Here is an 11,096-nt window from a genome sequence, read left to right on the forward strand (position 1 = left end):
TATTTGCTTTAGGAAAATGTGATGGTGCTAGAAAACAGAGGGGATATATGCAGTACAAATGATGCCATTTGGGTGGGGGAGACGTGCCCAACTGATATACATTGTAGGTAAACGTAGGCTTTACATGTCCTTTAACTTCCTTTTTGGGTCTCTAAATGCCAGATACGTTGGTGATCCTATGCACAATGGGAATCAAACTGTTCAGTGGACCCTTGGCTTTAATATTTATTATGTTTTTTCTTGGTACATAATGCTATGTGGGAAATAAGGTGCTTGAAAGTGGAAGGTTTAATGCAATTTGCAGGTATTTCATCAAAACTGCCAATTTTGGGAAAGCATTGTGAATCCATAGTTTGGAGTAGAAAGACTTGGGTGCCTATTTTGAATTCACCTGGATGTGTACTTTCCAAAAATATATGGTTTTGGGGGGGTCAACGTATTTTTTTGTGCTTTGACCCCACAGAAAATGCAGTAAATGTGTTGGATTTTCAGTAGGTAAAGAGATTTCTGGGACAATTTGTATGCACTAACATGTTTCTGGGGTCTCTAAATGCCATACTTTAGTAATCCTACGCACAAACTGTTCATTGGACCCTTGGCTTTCATTTTTTTTTTTGGTACCGATTGTTATGTGGGAGATATGATGACCGAAAGTGGAAGCTCTGAAACAATTTTTTCGAATTTTCATAATTTTTTATAGAAACTGCTAAATTCAGAAAAGCATTGCTTTTTGGTACTTAGGAGTTGAAAGACATGGGTATCCATTTCAGATTTGGCAGAATGTGTACTTTTCAAAAATATATGGTTTCCTTGGGTAAACCTAATGTTACAGGATTTTTGGCTTTTGAATCTAAAGTATGCCGTATTCTGCTGTAATGCTTTGAAAATTTACGGCTGGGAGTTTTTGATCTATAGAAGTCAGAAATCTCCATAAAACTATATATATATCAGGTATTGGCAAGTTTGGGAGATATCAGGCTTTCCTAATCAGTTGCATTTTTGTCCATAAAATATAATATGTTTCTGGTATAAATCCTGAAAAATATGAATTTTTCTATTTTTAAAATTTAAAGCTCTAAATCTTGTTCCAGAAGTGGAAATACACAAAAACTGGAAAGCTCAGGTTTTCCTGAAAAAAACGATATATAGTTTTCCTACCCCCCCCCCCCCCCAGTAAATGCCCCTAAAATGAGAGAGCAGTGAATGTTTACAAAACGTCTGGTACTGAGGGGAAACAAAATGTGAAATTCTGCTGGCACTTAAAGGGTGAGAAACGTTTGCTGCTTTGGGCTGTTTTATATACAGTCTTGTGTGATTTTTACATTGCTTAGCATCTTGCTTAGCACTGTCCTTACTACTTCTACTGGAGGGGTTAAGGGGGTGGAGTGAGTAACCATGTCCTATCAGAGGAAACCTTGTTGTAACCAATGAGGTGGTAGATTGCATGGCTAACCAGGAAGTGTTTCGAGACTGCCGGTGGCTGCATGTTGTGGTGAATAGGTGAAGATGAACAAGGATTTGCAAGATTCCCATGAACCCCAACCGCTTTCGGTATAATTGGTTTGTATGCTGGGTGGGTTTTTTTGGGATGTACTAATGGTAAAGCTTTTTGTCACCTCGTTCCCCAATTTAAATACAATCTGCAGACATGCATATATTTTAATACCTGTCATCCTACTGTGTTTACTTCTGGAGCTTTTCACATGGCTTACAACTTTTGAATCTAGCAAATTCCGTGTTTAGATCTTACTTAGTTGTAACTATAACAGGGACTTTATGGAAATTAAATACATTACTTCATTTCTGCAACTGATGTGATGTATATGTGTGGAAAGTTTATTTAGTACCACGTACTGCAATTTTTCTAAAATTGTTTTAGATATGCTAAGATACTAAAGTTATGTTTTATGGAGTCTTTTATATACTCCAGGGATATCCAATGCACAAGCTGACAGATCAGCTGATGTAGACGTACATGTATGAATGTGACTTTACAGGAGCATTGAGGAACTGTATTTTAAAGGGGAACTGCACCAGGTTTTTTAGTCTGTTGGACGGCATCACTGTGTCAGGAGTTAACACCCAGTGTTATAGAAGTTCTATCAACATTATTCAATTGATATAAGTGCTAATATATACTGAATAATGTTGAACTACAACTCCCACTATATATTTTGCTAATTCTCATTCTAATCCCCTAGATAGCCATATGTGAATGTTTTTATAAATATTTAAGCTCAGGCATTTTATAAGTATATGCATTTTAAATATGCACTTAGCACTTATATCAATTGGGTGTTTAACTACAACTCCCACTATATTTTCCATTCCTCATTCTAATCCCCTGGGAATGTTTCTATACACATTTAAGCACAAGTACTGTATAAGTATGTGCGTTTTGAATATGCACTTATATATCGGGTGTGAAGAATGTTGAACTACAACTCCCACCATATATTTTCCAATCCTCATTCTGATTCTCTTGGTAGAAATGTATTGATTTAGTAGTTAGAACCAACAAACTAATAGTAAGCAATTCAGATTCCAATAACTTTTATTAGGTAAAAGAAACAACATTTTTAAAATGGTGATCGCCTGGTTGCTATGGCAGCCTGCTCTGGCAATGAATCCCTAGGAGCGCATGCAGGGCAGTTGCTATGGCAACTAAGCAAAATAGAGCTTGAAAAAGGGAAGCACATAGACTGGAGGCCACGCCTCTGAGGAAGCTGATTGGTCAGCGAAATGCACCAGGTAATAGAGATGTCAGAGGTGCAGGCAGAGCCACAAGGGGAGCATACACCCCGGCAGAATCCTCCTTTGGAATGGGACAGTGGACTTGCAAACTGGTGCATTTTATGTGACTGATCTCAGTGGACTAAATGTGAGTGCAATTTGAGTGATTTTTATCTTTTTACTGGAATCTGAAGAAAAGGAGAGATCCATTGGTTTGTAAGTAGGCACTTCTACTAAATGGTGGAGACTTTTAGATTAACTATGTGTAATAGAATGAACCCATAGAACATCTGATTCTATGCACTGTACAATATAAAAAGGAAAAGACACTTAGACATTTTCTATAACACTGGGTGTTAACTGAAGTGTATTTGAAATACTGCACTATAAAGGTCCCCATACATGGGCCGATTCTAGCTGCCGATATCGGTCCCTTAGACTGATTCGGCAGCTAACCGGCCCGTGTATGGGCACTACCGACAGTCCTGCCGACATCTGGGCTGAAATCGGCCAGATCTCGATCAGGCAGGCTAAAAAGTCTAGTCAGATCGGGGATCGTATCTGCTCGTTGATGCGTCCCTCTTCTGCAATTATGAGATGAGACCTGTTTGTTCACCCACCTTTAGCAAAGGTCTTGCAAATCATTCACTCAAGGCAACAGGCATTTGAGTTGCTGTTCTGTCTTGTAAGAGCCACAAGATAAAGTGTGTAGCAGGCATATTTCCTTCTTTATCAGATACTCAGGTGTATATATAAATAAAATACTTGTTTCCCTAAAATGTATATGTACAAGAGTATATTGAGAAAACACGTACATAGCTAATGGTGTCCCCTGATCCTTCAGCTGAAAGCTCCAGCATCACCTGACAGCTACAAGTTTCGGTTTGACAACCCCATTGTTTATTGGATTAGTTGAGTTACAGTTGAGTTGCAGCATAAATCTATTTTTAATCCTGCTACCAAGCATGTGGACGCACTCTTTATAAGTTTGGCTTTTATACAGGCTTTTATTAGGCATAGTATGATATAGTACTTTTTTTCGTGTATCATTATTGCAGTTATATATAGTGATGATACATCTGCATCAAAATGTCTAGCTTTAGTCATCCACTGGGTCTACCAGTGTATAAGCAAAACGCATTTTTAGAATGGATAGAACAGCCATGATCCATATGATGGTCTATTGAAACTAACCTCTCCAAGCAACATTTCTGTGGCATGGAAAAACTGTCCAGACTGCCTGACCAAATCTGGAATTGCATGAGTAGCTTTAGAACAAGTGGGTATAGCCAAAATCACTACACAGGCTCTGTACCTCTCTTATTGTTAAGAATGTTTGCTCTATTGTTTGAATATGCAGTTATTTTGTGCTTATTTTAACTTTAATATGATTGCAAGGTGGTTGACAGAAGCTGAGTAAAGTGTAAGAAGTAAGATTAGATTTTCAATTTTAATATTGCATGTGAAATTGATAAAAAAACAACTATCGTGAGTAATTACTATGTATATAAATATGCACATTTGTGTATGTAAGTATTGCAAATTATCATTCTGGAAAAACTTTTTTTTTTTTTTTTTTTGTAGATGGCAGAACAGGTGACTGAAGCAACGGCATCTGGGGTGTTCTGTAGTAGAATACTCAATATGGTAAATTCAGAGGACGTTAATGCTATCATCCTAGCTCAGAGACACATGTAAGCACATATACTATATCTTTAAAACATACTGCATACCTATATATATATATATATATAAAACAATGTGCTTAAAATCTGCACTCACAGGTCTTATACAAAAAATGTGCTTTGTTAAGAATTGATGGATTTTTAAATCAACACATGTTATGCCCTTCTGTGGTTGTTTTAATGTCTTGGTTTAAACATTTTTGTGATAATTTATTGCAAGATTTGCAATTTATAGTTTTTCTAAACAACTCCATGTTTTCCAACATTCATTCCCTATATTAATTTATTTGTACCTCTAGATAGTCATGTCACACATCTGTTTATTAATATGTGAGATTAGAGCTCACCACAGATAAACCCACTTTCGATTAATTCCCATTGTATTTTTATCAGCATGTTCATCAATAGGTGAATGTTAGAGATTAACTTTTGATAAATACACTTCTAAAATTACCATAGAAATGAATAGAAAGTAGTTGCATTTTTTGGTGATAAGCTCTAATTTCACATTTTGATTAATCTGCCCAATAGTGTTTTGTCTTTTTTTGACTATTCTTAGAATCAGTTGGTCTGATTTACTAATATTGGTGCTAAATTGCACCAGTTTCTAGAAGCACCCAGTGAGCAATTAGTTTAGATCAGTTTTAGTTTAGTTCTCTGCATAGTATTTATTAGGTAAGGCAAATAGTGCCTCTATCATTACAGATATATTTTCATCACACTTCAAAGAAGATGTATATTGCTTCTAGAACTGCATAACTTATTTATTTTGTGATCCTCTTTCCAGGCTTGATCGTTTTGAGAAAACCAATGAAATGTTGCTCAATTTCAATGGTCTCTCAAACACACGATTGCAACAGATGAGTGATAGGTTTGCACATCACACCAGGACACTGGTGGAAATGAAGAAAGACTTGGACATCATCTTTAGAAGAATCAGGTACAAGATTTACATTTTATTCTGCTCCAATGACAAAAATCTGCTCTGATTGCACGTACTGTATTTATGTAAGTGAAAGCTATTAATTATTATTTCATGCAAGTGATAATTAACTAATTTATACATATAGTAGGAGGGAAAAAGGAAAAATGCAGTGCTCCTTTATATGCTAGGGAACTATTGAAAATTAAAATCTACTATAAGCCTTATCTCATGGAAATAAAACAAATTTCTAAATATAAAATTAATTACAAATTCTGTATCATTTCTCAAATAATCAGTTTCTCTACACTATCCCTCACTCTGCAGTTTGTCTCTACATTCAGCTTTGTGTCAGAGTAGGTTATTTTGAAAGACGGTGAGCTCTAATACATTGGCAAATAGAGCACACACCAATGTATTCATTCTAACCATCATACAAAATCTGACTGTCTTTTGCATGATGTGAGACAGTTTACTGAAATGAGAGTAGCTTGATAATTATACAAAATTTTTAACTGATTATATTAATTTAGTTCCTTATTTCCATGAGGTTAAACCACTATTACATTTTTGTGATAATTCCCCTTTAAGTGAAAAACATACTGCTGTTGGAAGGTGCTGGGGCTGTCATAATGTGATCACCTGGGAACCCTACATTTGGTATTCCCTAGAAATCCTATTATAGAGAGCACATCATCTTTACATCATCTACAATTAAAACACAAAGTTGTATCTGAAATATATATTATTGCTATCTAGAAATGATCTGAAGTCATCAGTGTATTTTTGTTCTTATCCATGCAGGATGTTAAAAGGGAAACTAGCAAAGCAATATCCAGAGTCTTTCAACAGTAAGTTCCTTATAATTTGGTCCTATATGACCTACAGTATTTGACTTATAATATTATCAAGCTAAGTACTTAGATATTAAAAATGGTAAAGCAAAAAGAAAACAACTTGTTTGATCTATGTTTTAAATAAAATAAAGGTAACTGGCATGTGAACATATCCTTATGCCTCGCCATCAAGTACTGGGTTTCTTACAGGTGGATCATTTAGAATTCTGTGAGGGTATGCCATGTGGCCTGTTAGTGAGGTCCAATAAATAACCTGTGTGCACTGCAACTTGCACCTAATGTGTTACTACCATTGCAAAAGTTGCATTCATTTTATAAATAGGCAAAAAGTTGTGGCAGTGAATGTGGGCATTGCAAAGCTTGTGATTGGCATGTTATTTGGCTGGCACAAGTGGGAGCTCCTATAGATGCAATATTCAAAGGGTGTCTAAAGAATGTGTAAAGAACAGGGCTCCCTTGTGCCAGAACATACTGTATATTTCTTCTTATTCTGCAAAGCAGGCACAGCTGGTTTTACTGATACATGGTGAAAGTACAGAAGCACAGGTGCATATACACTCACCTAAAGGTTTATTAGGAACTCCTGTTCAATTTCTCATTAATACAATTATCTAATCAACCAATCACATGGCAGTTGCTTCACTGCATTTAGTGTGGTCCTGGTCAAGACAATCTCCTGAACTCCAAACTGAATGTCAGAATGGGAAAGAAAGGTGATTTAAAGGAGAAGGAAAGGCTAAGTCACTTGGGGGTGCCAAAATGTTAGGTACCCCCAAGTGACTTAGAACGCCTACCTTGTACGCCGGGCTGGTGCCCCTGTACGGAGGGAACAGCACCAGCCCGGGGCACCTGTAGACACCGCTTCCTCCTTCCTTTGCGCGCTGCCGGCGAAATCCGCCGGCCGGCGCATGCGCAGTAGAGTGAAAAGCCCACTTTAATGTTTAAGTTCGGCTTTTCACTATACTGCGCATGCGCGCGCAAGCGAGGAGGAAGGAGGAAGCGCCGGCAGCTACCCCGGGCTGGTGCTGTTCCCTCCGTACAGGGGCACCAGCCCGGGGTACAAGGTAGGCGCTCTAAGTCACTTGGGGGTGCCTAACATTTTGGCACCCCCAAGTGACTTAGCCTTTCCTTCTCCTTTAAGCAATTTTGAGCGTGGCATGGTTGTTGGTGCCAGACGGGCCGGTCTGAGTATTTCACTATCTGCTCATTTACTGGGATTTTCACGCACAACCATTTCTAGGGTTTACAAAGAATGGTGTGAAAAGGGAAAAACATCCAGTATGCGGCAGTCCTGTGGGCGAAAATGCCTTGTTGATGCTAGAGGTCAGAGAAGGGTATTAGAATGGTGTTCCTAATAATCCTTTAGGTGAGTGTATAGGTCCAAGCTCTCGGTTTTGAACCTAGCACTGTGCCTTGCTACAGTAAATAAGCTCTTAAATAAGCTTTACAGTATAAAGCTTTAGAGTGCCCATGCTCCTAATTGTCCAGAACTGGGGAGATCTGGCACTGGGTAATGTGCCCAGGCAAGGCAGAAAAGTGATGGTGGTTGGGGGTCACTTTACATTTGCTACTGAATGCATGTTTGTGTGTGTTTGGAAGTTAATTCATAGTTTTGTTAAAATTTCACAGATGTTCATGAATCTCCCATCCTAGAAGATGATGATGATTTTGACCCAACCCCAAGAAGTGCTGCCACAACTATTGCCACATCAGAGCAAAGCACAGAGTCCTGTGACACAAGCCCCTCTATTATTTCACCTGCTATGAGCCAAGACTTTGAGGACTTATCCCAGGCACCTTCTGACACTCCATCTGTCAATGGGCAGATTCTGACAGATGAAGAGGTGGTCCATGAGGATTAACAGACTAGAGGGTGGAAGCAATTTCTAAATTATGGTTGTGTGCTCTTCTTCAACCTCCAGCACAATGCATTGTCATCCTTCTGCCACCAAGGAGTTCTTGTTATGCTGCCTGGAAATAAGCACCCTGCATTGTCTAATTACCCTAAGAAGCAAAACATGGATCAGTGTAGAGGAAAAGGGTGGTTGATACAAGATTTAAGTTTGAGCTAGCTCTTCCCAGGACTCTTAGCTATTGATTTTTGGAAAGTTATTCCTGCACTTTCAGCTTGCTATTGGTACCATTACTGCAGATGCTACCACCCACCTCTCCCTCCATGTGCTTTTTTTGAACACATGCTGGTACTTGAAACTTTTTCTTTCCCTTTTTGGTCAACCATTCTCTTACATTGTTTTTGCTGCTGCACTTTAACTAGCATTTATTCTTAATTTTGTGCCCATTCCATGTTTCTAGCATCAGCTTACCTTTCTTTTAATTCCCTGTGTCTTTTGATCTTTTTGTCTTTTTGCCATATTTGCCATAATTGTATGTAGTTCCTGTACATCTGGTTAAAAAAATACTGCAGGGAATTTTAATTTTTTTTTTCCTGAACAGCACAATCACAAATTTGATCCTTTCCTCATTGATTGCATTTAATGTTTTATAAGCTCAAGCCTTGGGTCACACAGTTTAATGTAGACCGACTTAATGCTTTGTGAGAATACCTGAAAGGAATTTTTTAGAAGCTTGAAAAAGGGAAGAAAAAAATTAAAAGCAAAAGATTTAACTTATCCCAAGAAGGTATCCGCATATCTTTAGAGCACATATCTGTATCTGCTTGAAAAGGAAGTGTTATTTGTTCTTACAAAATCATGGTATTTAGCACTTATTTAATTATTAATTTTTTTTAAGCTTTTTCAGCATCCCTTACAATAAAATTAAATTATTTGTAACAAATATTTGCTGGCTCAGATATAAAAAATGGATAGATATATTTAGCTGCTTCAAGAACTGGCCTTTTTTATATGTATTTTGTCTCACTTTTTCTTCGTTTATTGGGATCACTGGGTTTATGGCACATGCCTTAACATGAAGAGATCTGTGGAATTTAAATCTTTAAAGTGATGATGCCTTTAAAGGAAAAGAAACACTAAAATAGTAAAAAAGCTATTCACTTAGCTAACCACTTAGTATTTTGAATGCTTTAATAGAAAATAACTGCTAAAGGAAGGAGCAGCATCCACTATGCGACGATCGATTGATCGAGCCTAGCCTGACTCCTTCCAATACAGAAGGAAGGCTAGGCTCGATCAATCGATCGTCACATAGTGGATGCTGCTCCTTCCTTCGCCATATCGCCATATTTCAATTGACAGGAAGCCAAGTTTTAGCAGGTATTTTCTATTAAAGCATTCAAAATACTAAGTGGTTTGCAGGATAGGGCAGTTATTGGTGCAGGGTAGAATAGCTTTTTTACTTAAAAAATGTTAGTGTTACTTTTCCTTTAAGGGAGAAGGAAAGTCATTTGGCATTTTACTGCCAATAGATTCGCCACATTAGTGCCACCTAGAATGCTATATTTATTCTGCAAAAAATGTTACCATATATGAGTAAAGAGCCCTAGAAACTTTCTCTGTTTGTTTAAGATTGCAGCCTTCGTTTTAGCTTGGTCTTCCAAGCTTTCTGCTTGCAGCTTTAGCTCTAGCCCTCCGATCACATATTACTAAGGGTGGGGGGAGTGAGTTTTATGAATTCTTATGGGAGGGGGAGCAGGAGAGGAGAGCACTGCACAGACTCCAGCCCAGGGAATGAAGGATTTTTCTGAGAGAGGAAGTCAGATACCCTAAGAACATGTTTACTCAGTGCAGCTTTTCTGTGCATGCTTATGGCTGTATTTACATAGACCTTTCTGATAAAGCTTACTTAGTTTTTACCTTTTCTTCTCCTTTAAAGCTTTGGACAACTGAACATGACATGACATGTTTTTGCTCAAAATGCATGTAATTTATCAAATTAGGGCTCGATATTTTAACCAAATCAATCAGAAGTTTGAATACAAAAATTATGGCTTTGGTGCTTCTCTGACAAATAGTGTGATTTTTATCTCTACCATGTGAGAGACTTTTTATTTTGCATGATGTATAAATGCAGCTTTAAATTTTCTGACAAGTGTAAACTTAATTTAGGTAGCTCATCTGTAAATAATATAATACAGGTATGGAATCCGTGATCCGGAAACCTGTTATCCAGAAAGCTCCGAATTACGGAAAGCCTGTCTCCCATAGACTCCATTTTAATCAAATAGTTCAGATTTTTAAAATGTATTTCCTTTTTCTCTGTAATAATAAAACAGAACATTGTATTTGATCCCAGCTAAGATATAATTAATCCTTATTTGATGCAAATCAGTCCTATTGGGTTTAATTAATGTTTTATTGTTTTTTTTAGTAGACTTAAGGTATGGAGACTCAAATTACAGAAAGACTCCTTATCCGGATTACCCTTGGTCCCGAGCATTCTGGATAATGTGTCCTATACCTGTACCCAGTCTTTTGCAGAATACCAATATATACACTAGTAGTAGGTGGGCATAAAATGATCACCAGTGTACTTGCATGCTATTAGACACCACAAGAGTCAAACTGTCCAGAAGCAAAGGCTTCTGCACATGTGCCAAGCTAAGAAGGAAGACAGCATCTAATTTTAGCTGTGCTTAATGTGAGGCACACAGTGATGTATTTAACAAGCTTTTTAAATATTATTTTGAATCAACATGTTTGAGTGGCGCAAGGGCATACTTTGAGCTGTATTTTTCTAGGCACACTCACCTAGGAAATGCTGTGCCTTCATATTCAATGCCAGCTTGTAACAAGCACAGTATCAGTGTCACAGATACATGAGTACATACTCTTTATTTGGGAGCAACACAAGCATGAAAAAGCTCTGGAGGTGCCAAATAAGAGCCATAATTAGCTATTTGGTAGCCCCTTGCTACCAAGTATGTGAACTGGCAGTGTACAGGAGCCTCTGTTTGGCATTACATTGGGTTTTTATGCATAA

The 11,096-nt window shown here is 37.6% G+C and overlaps 1 protein-coding gene across 2 annotated transcripts; it reads left to right on the forward strand.

Annotated features, from left to right (window-relative positions):
* The first annotated feature begins 1,419 nt into the window (after positions 1–1,419).
* Positions 1,420–9,018, forward strand: kxd1 (KxDL motif containing 1). 2 transcript variants are annotated; one of them, XM_002940204.5, is made up of 5 exons: positions 1,420–1,551; positions 4,318–4,427; positions 5,206–5,358; positions 6,145–6,191; positions 7,827–9,018. In XM_002940204.5, the coding sequence occupies exons 1-5, from the start codon at positions 1,507–1,509 to the stop codon at positions 8,057–8,059; spliced, it is 588 nt and encodes a 195-aa protein (XP_002940250.1). In that variant the 5' UTR covers positions 1,420–1,506; the 3' UTR covers positions 8,060–9,018. The 2 variants fall into 2 exon arrangements, with proteins under 2 accessions (XP_002940250.1, XP_031762075.1); XM_031906215.1 differs by having other exon boundaries at positions 1,475–1,560.
* Positions 9,019–11,096: the final 2,078 nt, after the last annotated feature.

This window comes from Xenopus tropicalis, chromosome 1 (assembly GCF_000004195.4).
Source record: "Xenopus tropicalis strain Nigerian chromosome 1, UCB_Xtro_10.0, whole genome shotgun sequence".
Taxonomy (NCBI): Eukaryota; Metazoa; Chordata; class Amphibia; order Anura; family Pipidae; genus Xenopus; species Xenopus tropicalis.